The 17,745-nt window shown below is 42.4% G+C and overlaps 1 protein-coding gene across 7 annotated transcripts in view; it reads left to right on the forward strand.

Annotated features, from left to right (window-relative positions):
- Positions 1 to 17,745, forward strand: part of sh3bgrl2 (SH3 domain binding glutamate rich protein like 2) — a 143,020-nt gene that overhangs the window by 66,097 nt on the left and 59,178 nt on the right. For 5 of the 7 annotated variants that reach the window (XM_033020807.1, XM_033020808.1, XM_033020814.1 and 2 more), the window contains one exon: positions 5,041 to 5,121. The exons of 1 other annotated variant lie outside the window; for it this stretch is intronic. In XM_033020807.1, coding sequence (XP_032876698.1) covers positions 5,041 to 5,121 — 81 coding nt within the window. Of the gene's footprint in view, positions 1 to 5,040; positions 5,122 to 15,721; positions 17,294 to 17,745 lie in introns of those variants that run through there. One more of the 7 variants, XM_033020810.1, reaches the window with a different exon arrangement.

Below are 17,745 nucleotides of genomic sequence, written 5' to 3' on the forward strand. Positions count from 1 at the left end.
ATTTGGTGGTGAGATCTGACCTCACTAAAAACATAATTGAAAGTTTGTTAAAAACAAGGCTCCAAAACTGATCTAGGAAAATTAGGCACTTCTTTCCCTGTTTTTATTTTGCAGTTTCATCAAGTTTACTCAAACCTTGGAAGGGAAAGTATACATTACGGAATTGTATCCTAATCGTAATATACAATTAAGCAGAGCATTTAAGAGCTAATCAATGTACATCAGTCATCTCTTGGGACTGTTTTTTAATATGTTTCCAAAAATAAAATGTTGGGTCGATACAGTTCAAGAGCTTTGGCATCATGTACAGGGAGTATGTCAATTCTTTCCTTTCTGGCTTGGCAAGCAATACATATATCCATCTCTGAAACACATTAGAATTAAAAAAAAAAACCCATTAAGAGCACTGTATGTTTGGAAATTATTGTACATAACTTGTTTAGGGCAACACATCTGTCAGATTTCAGCACAAAACATCTGTGTTAAACTCTGCCAGTTTCAAAGAACAAGAAGTAAATCATAGTAAAGAGAGACCCATAACATGTGAACTCCAACAAAATTGAAAATTCAGGAAAAACTCAACATCAGGCAGTTTTTGTGGAGAGAGAAGCAGAGTTAACATTTCAGATCTATGATCTATGATCTTTCACCAGAATATTTCCAGTTCTGTAGAATATACTGACTGATATGACATACTGATTGAGAAAACCAGCTATTACATCCCAAGTATTTATGCTCCACACAATGCACTACGTTTCGCCGGTCTATTTGTTGTAGTCATTGAGTCATACAGCATGGAAATAGGCCCTTCAACCCAACTCGTCCATGCCATTCAAGATGCTCCATCCAAGTTAGTCTAATTTGCCTGCATTTGGCCCATATACTTCGAAACATTTCCTATTGTCGATTTAATCCTCCATGATTATTATATTAGTTTTGTTCCATGCATCTCGAATCGCTGATTTATACCTTGTCTTGCACTAGGTAGACACCCAATGCTGGAGTAACTCAGCGGGAAAGGCAGCATCTCTGGAGAGAAGGAATGGGTGACGTTTCGGGTCGAGACCTTTCTTCAGACTGATGTCAGGGGAGTGGGCGGGACAGAGATAGAATGTAGTCGGAGACAGTAAAATTGGTGGGAGAAGGGGGAGGGGATGGAGAGAGAGAGAAAGCAAGGGCTATCTGAAGGAAATAGGCGACGTTTCGGGCCGAAACCCTTCTTCGTCTGAAGAAGGGTTTTGGCCCGAAACGTCGCCTATTTCCTCCGCTCCATAGATGCTGCTGCACCCGCTGAGTTTCCCCAGCAATTTTGTGTACCTTCTATATTCCAGCATCTGCAGTTCCCTTTTGAACAGGGTTGGTGGAAATTTGGGTTGTCAGCAGCAGTACAATAATAAAGAACACACATTAAAACTGTAACACAAACATCCACCACAGCATTCATCACTGTGGAGGAAGGCACAAAAATTTGGCCAGTCCTCCTCCATTTCCCCCCCGTGTACAGGACCAGAGTCCAGTCAGTCCAGGATCGGTTCTTCCTCACCGGAGACCGCGGCTTTAGATTGTTGTAGGCCGCAGGCCGGCGGTCGAGATTTAAAGTCCCCGCCGCAGCCAGAAGCACCGTAGACTGCAGGGCCGGCGGTCGAAGCTCCCCTCCAGGGGTGATGGTAAGTCCATGCCGCATTCGCGGTAGAAGTTGGCCGCGGGCCGGCAGTGATGGCTTCTTCTTCCCCCGGGTCCCCCACGAGGGATGCCGGGCTGTAGACGCCGCACCAGCTGGAGCTCAGCAGACCGCGGCTTCAGGCTGCGACTTCAGGCTGCCGGCTGCCCCGGGCCAGCGAAACGGAGTGCTCCCCTCCAGCGAGCCCCAGCGAGGGTCGCCCGCTCCACGCCGAGAGTCCACGCTGCGCCGGCCGCTGAAGCCCCGGGCGTGTCTCCGGGAAAGGCCGCGTCGATCCTTGATGTTAGGCCACGGGGGAGGCGACCTGGAAAAAGTAGCCTCTCCATGGAGGAGGCGACCGAAGCGGTTTCCCCCTTACCCCCCCACACCACCCCCCACACAAAACACACGAAGAAACACAAAATACACACTTTAAAACATACTAAAAAATTTAAAAAAGCTGGAAAAACAGACGCGCTGCTGACATGGCTGCACACAGAGGAGCCATATAGGAGCAAAGAGGTCCTTCTGCAGTTGTACAGGGCCCTAGTGAGACCACACCTGGAGTATTGTGTGCAGTTTTGGTCCCCTAATTTGAGGAAGGACATTCTTGCTATTGAGGGAGTGCAGAGTAGGTTTACAAGGTTAATTCCAGGGATTGTCATATGCTGAGAGAATGGAGCGGCTGGGCTTGTATCCTCTGAAATTTAGAAGGATGAGAGGAGATCTTATTGAAGCATATAAGATTATTAAGGGTTTGGATACACTAGAGGCAGGAAACACGTTCCGGATGTTGGGGGAGTCCAGAACCGGGAGCCACAGTTTAAGAATAAGTGGTAAGTCATTTAGAACGAAGATGAGGGAACACTTTTTCACACAGAGAGTTGTGAGTCTATGGAGGCCGGTTCTCTGGATACTTTCAAGAGAGAGCTAGATAGGGCTCTTAAAGATTACGGAGTCAGGGGATATGGGGAGAAGGCAGGAACGGGGTACTGATCAGCCATGATCATATTGAATGGCAGTGCTGGCTCGAAGGGCCAAATGGCCTACTCCTGCACCTATTGTCTATTGTCTATTGTCTATTCATTATTGCAACAGGAACTCCATCACAAGTGGAGATGGCCTTTGGGCTGTTCTAGACTAGAGCCATTCTGAATGAATGGAAAGCGTGCCATGACAAATCAGTCTCAAGAAGGGTTCCAACCTGAAACGTTATCTGTCCAAACCCTCCATAGATGCTGCCTATACTGTGTGCTGGAGGAACCTGAATACTGATGTTCAATGAGAGCAACAACTTGGTCTTAGAGTTTCATTTTTTTAAATATGTTCTTAAAGTAGAAATAAAGAGCGTCAGATAATTTAGGGAAGTAGTACCAGTACTGAAGGCATAACCAATGATGTTGAGAAAATGAATTCAGTGTTGTCTAAGGAGTAGTGCATATATTTCAGGAGGCACAGATGGTGATGTCAGTTTTAATACTGAAGGAGATTAGAAAAAAATGCAGGGGTTAGACCATGATGGGATTTGCAAACAAGAATAAGTACTTAAAAACTGAGAATAGTATAAATCAAAAGACTAGGGTGATGGGATGAACAGTTGGTGTGAGATAAGGATCTAGAAGTACAGGTGCCTGGTTCCTTGAAGGTCGAGTCACAGGTAGATAAGGTGGTCAAAAAGGCTTTTGCCATCAGTCAGAGTATTGAGTATAGAAGATGTGAGGTCATGTTGCAGTTGTATAAGATGTTGGTGAGACCGCATTTAGAATATTGAGTTCAGTTCTGGGCACCATGTTATAGGAAAGATATTGTCAAGCTTGAAAGGGTTCAGAAAAGAATTATGAGGATGTTGCCAGGACTAGTGGGTGTGAGCTATAAGGAGAGGTTGAATAGGCTGGGTCTTTATTCCATGGAGCGCAGGAGGGTGAGGGGGGATCTTATAGAGGTGTACAAAATCTTATAGAGGTGTACTAAATCACGAAATGAGCAGGACTTTTGCAATAAACATGGTCAGATCTAATAAAGCGTTTATTCCTTCCAAACACAATTGCACAAAAAGCACAAAGCCACATTTTAAAAGCCACATTTTAAAACCCACATTTTAAAAGCCACATTTTAAAAACACATTTAAAACCACATAAAGGGCACTCACAGGTCAGTAGACACTAAGTGTTGTGTAGATTTCCAGCTCAGATTGAGAGTCGTGACCTCTCCCTCGCCATCTTGCAGACAGACTGAGCCATGTCCAGACTTCCGGGTTTTATAGACCCTCTCCCCACCCCCCGGAAAGGATGTGGCCTTCATGGCGTTGATTGACAGGAGAGAGAATCTCAACATTTTTTAAACTCTTTTATTTTTCATCGATGGGAAAAATCCTCGGCACCTGATGAGCCGAGGGGGACTCTGAGTAAGATGGCCAAAAATCACAGCCGTAAGTGGTAGCATTTTTTCTAAAATCAAAGCACAGTGCAAACAGGAAGTGGTCAAGATGAGACTTTTAATTATATAGATGATTCAATGCATTCTGTTCACAAATAACATAAATGTGACAATATAACCAACTGCAAATAGGTAAGCACCACCAACTCTGCTGACTGTAAAATATATTTTTAGGGCTTTTGACAGTTTCCAATCAAAGTTTATCTCTGTTACGGTTAACAAGTCTTTGTTAATTCAGCGTAGTTTGTCGATATTCCCAGTTACAAGTGTTACACAGAATTGGGACATTTTACATTCAGGGAAAATATCTTTTTTGTGAAGATATTTTGTTTTAATTCAGCTTTCAAGACTGTAATAAAAATGAAATAAGTAACTAATTTTGACTCAAGAAAACCACAGTCCTAATTGCAGAAATAATTAAAATTTGAAGAGTGAGGTTTAATAAGGACCCTTTCAAGCTTGACAATATCTTTCCTATAACACGGTACCCAGAATGGAACACAATATTCTAAATAAATAATAAACTGTTTGCAATTGTAATTTTATTTTCAATAGAAGCTATTATGCAAAACAATATACTTTTAACCGGCAAAGGTTTGAAGAATATAGTGCAGCTCCAGTTTCCTTCCACATCGCCAAGATATGCTGACTGGTAGTTTACTCATCCACTGTATATTCCCTCCAGTTTTTAGTGGGCGATAGAAGGATCAAAGTGAAGTTAGTAGGCATGAGATAGAGAATAGGTCACAGGGAAATAACTGGCTGGAATGGGATTGCTCTGAGAGTCAGCACAGACTTTATTGGCCAAACGGCCTCCTATCTCACAATTTAATATGAGAAATATATTATCACATCTGCCTTTATCTTTTCCATCCTTCTTAAATGCTGTAACTCATTAAAAATGCCAAACGATAGGTACTAATGCCCTTTTGGTTTGGTTCCAGGATTACGATGCATTCTTCGAATCAAAAGAAAACAATACGGTTGCAATTTTTTTTGGTTTGAAACCAAAATCTACATCACAGGTAAGTATTTCCTTTAATTTAAAGTTAATTTGCTTTGTTTTTATTTTTGCCTTCAGTAAGTGCTCAATATAGCAAAGGAGTAGTTACAGCTGTTTTGCAAACTTCTGCACATTGCAATAACATCAAATTAAATTTATATGCAGGAAAAAGCCTTGTTTCTCCCTCAAGCCTCAATCCATGGTGGCCTGAACATCAAGACCCAACTATCTGCATACCTGAATTCAATGTTCATACACAGTGGTATACAAATGTCTAGAGTGCTTTACATTGACTCCGGGTTCTTGAAGGTTTTATTATGTCAGGTCAAGTATGGACAAAGAAACCGTTCCCCCAGTTGTCAAGGAACAACACCCCATTCCCCAACGGTATGAAAATTGAAACACAAACTGGAGAAACAACACCTCATATTCCACTTGGGTAGCTTACAACCCAATGGTGTGAACATTGAATTCTGCAATATTAGGTCATCTCTGGGTAAACCTTCGCTATGCCCCACCTGGACACACCTACTTCTCACCCCCCCCCCCCCCCTCCCCGCACTTTCACCACCCCTCCCTCACCACCTCACCTCATCTTCTGGCTTCACAATTCACAACTCTTCAATTTTTGTTTCCCACCTCTGTTTTTTGCACCTGTCCAGACGTCTTTTTAATGTTGTTATTATACCTGACTTAACCACTTCATCTGGCAGCTCGTTCCATAAACCCAACACCCTCCTTGTGAAAAGATTTGCCTCTTAGGTTCCTATTAAATCTTTTCTCTCTCACCTTAAAACTCTGCCTGGTAGTTCTTGATTTCCCCAACCTCAGGTTAAAGACTTTGTATTCATCCTATCTATGCCCCTCATGATTTTATACACCTCTGCACAATCGCCCTTCATTCTCCAAGGAATATTAAGTTCCAGCCTGACCAACCGCCCCACAGTTTGTTCCTTTGAATCCCTTCATTGTCACTTGGTCTAAATCTTGAAACTCTGTGACCAACACTATGAGAGTACCTTTACCAGAACTGCCATAGTTAAGTTTGCTCACCACAATCTTTGCAAGAGCAATTAAGGATGGGCAATAAATGTTGGTGTTGCCAGCAATGCCCAGATCCTGAAAAGCAATTAAATAAAAACATTTACAGTTCTCTGAGAAAGGAGTGATAGAAGCAAGTGTGCGGAATGGGATTCATTTGCAAGCTATACCACAGCCATAACGGTCATTCATAGCAAAAGGATTTGAGTATAGGAGCAGGGAGGTTCTGCTGCAGTTGTACAAGGTCTTGGTGAGACCACACCTGGAGTATTGCGTACAGTTTTGGTCTCCAAATCTGAGGAAGGACATTATTGCCATAGAGGGAGTGCAGAGAAGGTTCACCAGACTGATTCCTGGGATGTCAGGACTTTCTTATGAAGAAAGACTGGATGGACTCGAATTGTACTCGCTAGAATTTAGGAGATTGAGGGGGGATCTTATAGAAACTTACAAAATTCGTAAGGGATTGGACAGGCTAGATGCAGGAAGATTGTTCCCGATGTTGGGGAAGTCCAGGACAAGGGGTCACAGCTTAAGGATAGAGGGGAAATCCTTTAGAACCGAGATGAGAAAAACATTTTTCACGCAGAGTGGTGAATCTCTGGAACTCTCTGCCACAGAAGGTAGTTGAGGCCAGTTCATTGGCTATATTTAAGAGGGAGTTAGATGTGGCCCTTGTGGCTAGAGGGATCAGGGGGTATGGAGAGAAGGCAGGTACGGGATACTGAGTTGGATGAACAGCCATGATCATATTGAATGGCCGAATAGCCTACTCCTGCACCTATTTTCTATGTTTCTATGTCTGGAAGGCTGCTAACTATTGTATTTTATACTTCTGCAGTTAAATATTTCATTCCGGGTCTTGTGTTGTTTAAATCTTCTCTCTTCACAAGGATGTTAAAATGAAATTTATCGATTTTCATTTAATTATTTTATGAACATCATATGTCAACTCCAAAGCTAGGTATTTTCTAATGTAAATCCAAATAAATACTATTCACCAGCAGAGTTCTTGTCGCTGACAGCATTGGAGGAGCTCTGATGTAATAGTGCCAATCTCAATCTTCAACATTATAGTTTGACTATCAAATGATTACAAATATTAGCCTGGATTAATTTGTGGAATTATATAAAAACTCATTAGTTAATCATGTTTTGAAACCCACAGTAAAATAATGAAATGTTAATACTTTTTAACATAACAAAAAAGGAAATTGCAGCAGTTGTGAGGGATTTGGAGAGATATGGGGAGCTTTGTAGAAGGAACGTTGCTGCATGTCAGTGACTGGAAAACATGCACATGCAAACTGAGCCTTGATTTCATTCAAAGGAGCAGAATCTGGACTCTCGTGCCTAGGAGGGAAGAGGCCTTCATAGCAACTTCATCTCTATCTAGTCAACTCTCATTCTTGTCCTTTCCCCTCACCCTCACACACACTATCCATTCCCTCACAGGAGCTTGAACCAAGGACCCATATCTGCTATTCTGGACCTCAACAATTCAGTCTCTGGGTACTTCTTCCCTTACTTGCCTGCATGATCTTGGATGGAGCTGTTCCCAAACAATCTGTGATGCAACCCGATAAAATCTTTTCGACACCACCTCTGTAGAAGTTTTTAGTAAAGTTTGCTTTTACTCACATTTAGTAACGTTCAATCGTTACCTGGTAACTTTTAGGGTCAACATTTTGCACTGAGATGAAAAATGTATTTAATCGTTGGTTGATAACTTTTTAGAATTCTTTGCCTTGGAAAGGTGCTTACGCACAGTCCTTGAGTTTATTCAAAGCTGAGACCAATAGGTTTATTTTGGAACGTGAAGGGAATCGAGGAGTATGGTGGTATAAAAAAACTGCAAGCTACTAGCATGGAAATTCTATCTCACTGACAGATTTTCAGATTGTCAGAGCTGCTGGATCATCATATTATTGACTAGATTTAAAGTAAATGTGATTTTATGTGGTAAGAAGTAATCTAAAGAATTCAACATCTCGCAGCGTACTCAGAAGTATTATAAAACCTGCAAGGAAGCACAGTTCAGTCCTTGCCTGTTGGGTAGATACACCACCTACTGGCTGATTCCTCAACCTGCATGAGATATGAGGTTGACCCAGAGACAGTAAAATGGCGGGATTTTACAAAGGACAAAGGACAAATGACATTTATTATCACATACACCAATTGGTGTAGTGAAATTTGACTTGCCATTGCACACTGTGGGGGAAGGCAGCAAAAGGCCAGTCCCGTCCCTTGTTCACCCATAGTCGGGCCTATTGAGGCCTCTGCAGTCGCCGATACGGCAGCCCAATGCTTCAGGCCCTCTCGCCGGATGATGGAGTTCTGGCGTCGGGTGAACACTCCCAGTGACTCGGAGTGTCTGGAGCGGCCGCTTCCTCCCCGGAGACCGCGGCTCCCGAAGTCCACGGGCCGCGCTGATCGGAGCTCCGACCGCGGCGATCTCGTCGTGAGATCCCAGGCTCCGCGGTGTTTAAAGCTCAGCGCCGCCCGCGGCTGGACACTCCATAGACCGCAGCTCCACGATGTTGAAGTCGGCGGTCACAGCACAGCCCACCGCACGGCGACCCGGGTAAGGCATCGCCCGCTCCATGATGTTGCCTCAGCGCTGAGCCGCCGCCGAAGCTGAAGTCCTGGCCGGTCCCGGCAGGAAAACAACGCTCCAGTCTGCCCGTAGGCCGCGAGGAAGGGGCGAAGATACGGCTCGGAGAAAAGCCGCATCTCCAGCCAGGTAGGGACTGAGAAAAATCGTTTTCACCCCCCCACCCCCCACATAAAAAGACTAAAAGACCTCCAACACAAACACTTTTAACTAACTAAATATTTTAAAAAGGGTGAAAAGACTAACAGCTGCTGGCAGGGCAGCCATACTCGACGGCGCCCCCTTAACTTTAAGAGTTAAGAGTCAAGAGTGTTTTATTGTCATATGTCCTGACCACCATAAATGAATAACAAAGTTCAATATATATAGTGAATATAACTATTAAACTAGTAATGAATACAACAAATACCCAACTGGCTCATTTGCTGGTGTCCTTAAGAGAGGTGATATTTGGCATTCTTACATAATCTGATACCAGTCCCACACAAATATAGCAGACTATGATGTCTGAACAAGCATAGCGAGATAATTTATTGAAGGGAAACATTTTTAAACATGTTTAAATATTTTTTCTTTTTTTTGTGAGAGATTGCTGAGTACAAATTAATTCCTGTGTTTCCAAATGGCAACTGATTTATTCAGTTGTATGATGTATGTATTCAGATGCATGTATTCATCAGCTGTAAAATGCTATGGGACATCCTGAGGCGGTGAAAGACTGTTGAAATGCTGGTCATTTTCTGCCTTAGCAAAGGCTAACAATTGATCATCTAAGATTTCCTACATACCATGAACTAGGTGCACAAGACGTGTAAATTTCCATTTCACTCTTTCTAGACATTCATCAGTCGTTCAGATGATAATCACAGCAAAGGTAAAAATGTATAACCTGGATTCTGTTGGCACCAAAGTAGAATGAAAGTTCCATCTTATTGTAGATCATCATAATGAATTGGAGCCAAGGTCATGAGCAATGAACTGGTCTTTTCATTTTGACAGTTGTTTGGCATTTTTATTGAAATTGTCTTCTAATCCAGCAATGCTCATTGGATACCATGACACAAATGTGTTCAGATGGGCAGCTGTGTGAGGACATAAAAACAGAAAATGCAGGCAGTATCTGAAACCACGGATGAAAGGCCATCGATCTGAAACATTAGATGCTGTCTGACCTGCTGTGCACACCAAAAATCTGGGCAGCACAGTGGTGCAGCGGTACACTTGCTGCCTTACAGCGCCAGAGTCCCGGATATGATCCTAAATACAGGTGCAGTCTGCCAAATCCTCTCAATCAATGACCACCATATCCTTCTGGAGTTTTTTTTTTTTTTTAATTTATTTTATTAGAAGCAATTGTAAGGCAATTATAAGGCAATCGACATAACCATTATACAATTATTGTACAGCTTCATTTTTAACATTGAAACCTAAATTTAAAAAAAAATTTTTAAAAAGAAAAAAGAGAGAAAAAATAAGAGAATGAAGAAAGAGAAGTAAAATAAAAGAAAGCAAGAAAAAGACCCCTAAGCTACCAAATAAGTGCAAGAGGAAAGAAAATAAATAAGAAAAGAAAAGATGGAGATATACCTTCCCTCCCCCCCCCCCCCCCCCCCCGCCCCCCCCCCCCTCACCCATCCCTGGCATTGGATTTAAATTTGTGTTTAACCATTCTGTTGTTGCAGAAATTCAGTGAAAGGCAACCATGTCTTGAGAAATTGATCTGCTTTTTCAGCCAAGACAAGCCTAATGTTTTCTAAATGCAGTGTCTCAGACATATCAGTAACCCACATCTTCACTGTGGGAATTGTTTTCTTTTTCCAAAATTTGAGTATGTTTTTTCGCCGTTATTAGGCCGTAATTGAGGAAACGTCTTTGAAATATCGTTAGCTTAGAACAGGCCTCTGACATACCTAATGTGAGCAGTTTTATATCTGGTTCCAATTTAATTTTAAGCATTTTAGAGAAGATATCAAATATTCCCCTCCAGAAATTTTGTAACTTTATACAGGAAGCAAAGGAATGGGTTATAGTCGCTTCTTGGAGGTGACATTTATCACAAATAGGAGAGACGTTTGGGAAGATCTTGTTCAATTTGGGTCTTTGAATAGCAGTCTATGCAGTATTTGCAGTATCAGGGAGTGCCTGACATTGAGAAAGCAGTAGTTTATGTATAGTAGGCTTTCCTCCCAGCTATCCTTTGAAATTAATGAACCCAATTCATCTTCCCATGCTCGCCTATACATCTCAGAAGATGGGATATGTGCAATTAAAAGAGTGTTGTAAATGTAGGATATTAACTTGCTTGTATCGACATGTCTATTCATACATTCATCTATTATATCTGGACACATAAAATGAGTCTTGTGTATATGATTTCACATAGTCTCGGATTTGAAGATATCTAAAAAGATTGCTTGCTTTCAAATGATATTTCACCTGTAGTTCTTGAAACGCGAGGAAAATCCCCTTCTCGTAAAGATCTCCCACCGTTTTAATTCCTGAGTTTTTCCATTGTGCAAACGCCTTATCTAAAGTAGACGGTTTAAATGAGGGATTGTTAGCGATTGGTAAAAGGAGAGAGAAATTTATCAGTTTGAGACTTAATTTCAACAGTTTCAACAGTTTCCAAATGCGTAGGGTGTGTATCAGATTTTGCTCATACGTTGATTTATTCGGATGTGTTGGAGAAAGAAGAATCGTGCCTATATTAAAAGGCAGACAATCTTCCCTCTCCATTTTTAACCAATTTACCTGTTGACATGTATCATCCATCCAGTAGATTAAGTTTTTAATATTAGTCGCCCAGTACAGGTGCACAACCTTTTATCCGAAAGCCTTGGGACCAGACACTTTTCGGAATTCGGAATTTTTCGCCTTTCGGAATGGAAGATTTTTAGCGTAGATTTTAACGGCTGGCTCAGTGGTAGAGCGCTCGGCTCATATCCGCAAGGTCGCGAGTTTGCGCCTCGATCCCGGCAGTTACTCGATCGCGAGTTTGAGTCTTCAATCTAGTTTTTTCTTGCAGAATAGGAGAGAATAGGGAGGGTTAGGCTGGGATCATTCTCTGCGAGATGATCTTAGTGCGGGAGACAAGTGTAGGAAAGGTGTACTGACTGTGTGGGCAGAACTTTGGAAGTGATTGCCCACCATTCTCAAAAGCCGCTGTGTCTCCCTGTCCCTGGGATAGCAGGGGGCGATCAAACAGCACAATACCCCCCTCCCCCTCCAACTCCAGAGGAATCCGCTCCCCGATGGGCCGCTACGGCGACAAGTGGCAGTTCGCCCACAGCCCAAGCTGCGCCACCCCAAGAACAAGACGTACCTTGCACACCATCAGCTTCTGCCCCTGCGTGTTCCTTTGGAGTTGGAGCGGGGCTGGGCTGGAGTTGCTGATCTGGGATCTCCGTGCTTGCAGTGGGCCTGGGGGTCGGTGTCCCGATGAGGGGGCGCAGCTCGGGCTGTGGGCGAACTGCCACTTGTCGCCATAGCGGCCCATCGGGGAGCGGCTTCTGGTGGTCCTGACGTCACCGGCCAGTTTGCAGTTTTCCTCTGGAGTTGGAATGGGGCTGGTCTGCTGCTGGCTGTGGGTCTCTGGGATCTCCGTGCTTGCAGTGGGCCTGGGGGTCGGTGTCCCGTTGGTCCTGACATCTCCGGTGACTGGCACTGACCTGCTGGCATCGCCGACGTGAAGACAGTGCAAAGCCCCCGCGCCGGTGCAATGGGCGGGGAGCTGGAGAGGGGAGGGAAGGGGTCACACACATGGCCGGGAAGCAGAGGGGTGTAGGTGGGGTGAAACTGAAGGGAGCGACAATCTGCTGCTGCCTGCCCGCTGAGTTAAAACGTTCCCACGCAAGACTCACGATACACTGTGTATCGTGAGTCTACCGTGGGAACTTTTTAACTCAGCGGGCAGGCAGCAGCAGATTGTCAATTATTAACCCTCCCGCGCAATATACCCTCACCTTCTCTTTTATGAATGGGGATTTAGTTCCCCTTTCTTCGAGGACCGACCGGAGGTTCCGCTGTCACCTCTGCGGGCCGCCCTCAGTGAACGTCTTCAAGGACCTTTCTTCAAGGACCGAATGTCCGCTATTCAGAGCTTTTCGTTATTTGGAATTTCGGATAAAAGGTTGTGCACCTGTAGTAGCAAAGGAAATTAGGGAGTGCTAATCCTCCATTTTCTTTAGATTCACATATATGTCTTTTATGTATTCTATAGGTTTTATAGTCCCAAATGAAATTTGTGATAACGGAGTCAACTTTTTTTTTTAAACTTTTGGGAAGATATATCGGTATTGATTGAAATAGGTATAGGAGTTGTGGAAGGAAACTCATCTTTATGGCATTTACTCTCCCTATAAGGGAAATAGGGAGTGTTTCCCAAAATTGAATGAGAGCATTTAATTTAGTAATTAATGGTGGGACATTTGTTTGAAATAAAGAGGTGTATTTTCTAGTCACATAGACTCCAAGGTATCTACATTTTTCAGTAACAATTCTAAAAGGAAATGTTTGGAGTTGTGAAGGGTCTTGAGCTTTTATTGGCATAATTTCACTTTTATTCCAGTTCATTCTATACCCTGAGAAGGAACCAAATTGTTCTATAAGGTTTAATTCTTCTGGAGTTTGATTGGGAGTGGTCCAGATGTAACCCAGTGAGCTGTTTGCTAAACCCACTGGCTCTCACTTGTTTAGTTTAGAGATACAGCATGGAAAACAGGCCCTTCGGTCCACCTAGTTCACACCAACCATCAACTACACATTCACTCTAAGTTCCATGTTATCCCACTTCCCCATCCACATTCTCCCATCACACTCGGGGAAATTTCCAGAGGCCAATTAACCTACAAACCTACACGTCTTTAAGATGTGGGAGGAAAGTAGAGAACTCGGAGGAAACCTATGTGGTCGCAGAGACAACGTGCAAACTCCACACAGCCGGCACTTGAGGTCAGGATTTAACCTGTGTCTCTAGTTCTGTGAGGCAGCAGCTCCACCAGCTGTGGCACTGTGCCACCCATATTATTTCATCCCAAAGTAAAGTCTATGCTTATTGTTATGTGTGACAATCATGTGTAGGTCACAGGCATTCAATATATTATTAATAAAAATATTTCAAGTTATTCTCTAAGTTACAGGGTTTATGAGAAGGAAAATATATAAACACTTGAGCTTACTGTGGCCAATTAGGTGGAGATGCTGCTATTTTTCTTAAACATAAAAGTATAAAGATAAATTTGATTAAATTCAGGTTTGTGCTGGTAATCATAACTTGGGTAAACTTAGTCCACAGTAGTGCCGCACCCATATCATTGGTGTATGAACATGTGATGGTTTTGCCTGCTCAGGCAAGTTCGTAAAATCATCATTATACGTCTATATATTCAAGCCTCAACAATGCACATGGAATGCAAATGTGAGAGCAAAATTGCCCACTCTGCTGTGATTCATAGTTTGCAGTTTGTAATACAACAATGATTAAAATAACCCCTTTGCCTAGCAGTGTTCACCAATAAAACAAGATTAAATGTAAAGATACAAAGGAGGGATATCTTGTGCAAGGCGCTGCCCTAGAAGTAAACAGAGAAAACTTATCTTTCTGGCATTCCTTTGCTTACAAAAAAGGCAGTCGTGAGATTAACCTTATCGAGTGGCGGGAGAGTGATAAATGGTTTTTAATTGAGATGTATAATGATGCAATTGGGGAGGTGCAATAAAGCAAGGACACATAGACCTGGAAGTAAAGATTCAGAAATTCTTAATGTTAGGAGTTAGGAATGTCAGTAAGGTGTTTAAAGTGACATTGGTCGAGGCACAGAATATAAGAGTGGTGTGTAGAAATATACAGTTACCTTGCAGTTTGAGTACTGTATACAATGCAGTCAACACTTTACAGGAAAAATGTGATTGCAAGAGAGAGGGGTGCTGAAATCTCTTCAACGTATGTCTACTTTGAAGTTCTCCTCTCTGGCAGGAATTCTGTGAGACCCTCTCTCACTGCTCCCCCTCTGTCATTATTATCTCTAGCCTTTGTTTCAACCATCTGTCTATCAAAAAACCCTCACCATGTCGATCTATCATCTGCAATGCTTTGGTCTGCCTCCCCCCTTTTCCAGCTCCGGTTCTTCTCCCTGCCTACAATCAGTCTGAAGAAGAGTCCCGACCCGAGACATCGCCTATCCATCTTCATCAGAGATGTTACCTAACCCGCTGAGTTACTTCAGCAATTTGTGTCTTTTTGAACCCATTTTTAGGCAAGGTGCTTTCCTTTAGACAGGGGAGCTTGAAGGAAAACTTGAATTAAAGTATATAAAATTAAGGTGTCAAGATGAAAAAAGAAGGATCTATTTTTATTAGCAGTGGAGTAGAAAAGCATGAGTCATAGATTTTAAAGTAATTGGTGGGGGTATTAGAAGGGAACGAAAATTCAAATTAACCCAGAGGGTGGTGGCGATCTCAGTGCCTGAAGCGTGTCAGAGGCAGAATTCTCATCACATTTAACAGTACATCACATTTAACTGTTTAATGTGCACTTGAAGAGACATGACCCGCGGGGCTGTAGATCTGGTACTGAATAGTTGAATTAGGCTGAATAACATTTTTTCACAGACACAATGAGCCAAATGACCCCCTCTGTATCGTTAATTTTGTTTGATTCTGTGTTCTAATAATTTTAAGGTGAGAGGTGTAAAGTTTAAAGGAAATGTGCAGGACGTTCTTTAAACAGAGAGAGGTGGGTGCGTGAAACTGCCAGGGGTAGTGGTGGAGACAGATATGATAGTGGCATTCAAGAGGCCTTTGGATAGATACATGGATATACAAAGAATGGTGGACAGGCAGAGGAGATTAACTTATCTTGTCATCTCGTCCAGTGTGGACATTGTGGGCCAAAGAGCATGTTTCCTATGCTGTACTGATCTATGTTCTACATTCTTAATCTTTTGTTCTGTTTTCTTCTTCATAGGATTCTGAACCATAGTTCCTTGAAAGCTCACATGTAACCCAAATGGTTTGTCTTGTGTAGAGCTGGCTCTAAGCTTGGCTATTCATTATTGGAACACCTCAGCACAATAAATGCCTTGTGTTATGTCGTCGACCATTGCTTTATATCCCAGCTTACCACAATGAAACCTTTTAGCTATAACGGTATTAGAAGAAAAGCATAACTGGTCATGTCAACTACACATGAAACAGTCAAGTTCTTTGCTAAACTGGATGGATCCTGTTTGCTGCTTGCCACCTTGCCTTATTAAACCTTGGTTTATTTGAACAGTGTTGTACCTGCATTGTACCTGTGTTCTACCTTCACCAACCCCAAAATTTGTGCTCAAATATTAAAGAGACATTCTTCAGGTTAAGATCATTAATCTAAGGACAATCCCCTATGAATGCCACTATATACTATAGGTGGTGAGCAACAGAAGAATGGACAGAGTTGTACGGATGAATCTCAACTAAAGGGGTCTGGAGTTGTACATGTCTTCTTTATGAAAATACTTTACACTGAATGCTGAAATGTTTTGAAGAACTGCTGCTGTTATTTCCATCTCTACTCTGCAGAAAACATGCTGAGATCATTGCTGGAGCAATGCCAGTAAATGCCTGCTGCAGTATTTAATGCAAGCAAAGGCACAATACTAAATCACATGACTGGTGCAAAAGTATTAAAGGCTTTTTGTTTTTGCTGAGATACTGATTTGCCAAGCATTTGTTATTGTATTTTGTATTTATTATCAATGTTGTCCAGAATCTTTGCAATAGCAAGACATATTTAATGCAGACAGTGAGTATAATGCATCTTGGAACAGTAGGCCCATTATTTTAGTCATTAGGTATTCCTAATGTTAAATTATGACCTCAAATGCAGAAAGCAGAGGAAGGGATACTTGGCTAAGTGGCATCATGTGGTAAAATGTAATAAAAAAATCACATGCCAAGCACTGTCCTCCATGAAACTTGTCTTTACAGGACCATAAAGCTGGAATCTTAAACATCAAGAACCATATTGAGGGAAAAATATATTGGAAAAATACACAGAGCACAAAGTGCAAAATCCAGATTGGGTTAAGATTATTCTGCCCAGTCACCAATCTGCATGGGCTGACCACGAAGCCAATAATGTCATCTGCACAAGAATCATAAATACAATTGATGTGTCTAATGTGGACCAAGTAAATATTCAGCTGAAAAATGGGATGATCCCATGGAAAATCTGCTACCCAAGGGTTATTTTATCAACGTACATAAGATTATTAAACTCACAGTTAACCTCCGCTTGATGTTGTGTAATGTATGAACTGAGGTTTTCTCCCTACTGATTAATTGGAAGACCAAAGTTATTGTTCTCTATTCCAACCATGAACTCCATTCCTTTGGTGACATTTTTGACCCACAAATTCAGACCAAATACATATGCATTTAAGTGTGTCTGGAGGAACTGCAGATGCTGGTTTGCACCAAACATAGTCACAAAATCCTGGAGTAACTCAGCGGGTCAGGCAGCATCTCTGGAGATAAGGAATAGGCGACATTTCAGGTCGAGACCCTTCATCAGTGAACAGGAGGAATGACGGAAGGGAGAGGAGGAGAAATTCAAAGCAGAGGTATTTTGAGGAGATTTTGCAGTGGAGCAGACAAAATGTGTAGGAAGGAACTGCAGATGCTGGTTTACACCAAGGATAAACACAAAATGCTGGAGTAACTCAGCGGGTCTGGCAGCATCTCTGGAGAAAAGGAATAGGTGTGTTTCAGGTTGAGACGCTTCTTCAGAGTGGGAGATGCATCTAGGACTACTTATTGCTACTTGAACTTGCCCCTGCCTCAGCTCATTAAAACTGAAATCCTCATCCCTGGATCCTTTTAGCCATCAAAAATGTATCCATTGCATCTTTCAATATTAAGACTTGGTGTCCACAGTTTTCAGAATAGCGAATAATAAAGATCCACAACCCTCTGATCTCATCTCATTCCGTACCCCAAGACAAAGCT

The sequence above is a fragment of the Amblyraja radiata genome, chromosome 5 (genome assembly GCF_010909765.2).
Source record: "Amblyraja radiata isolate CabotCenter1 chromosome 5, sAmbRad1.1.pri, whole genome shotgun sequence".
NCBI lineage: Eukaryota > Metazoa > Chordata > Chondrichthyes > Rajiformes > Rajidae > Amblyraja > Amblyraja radiata.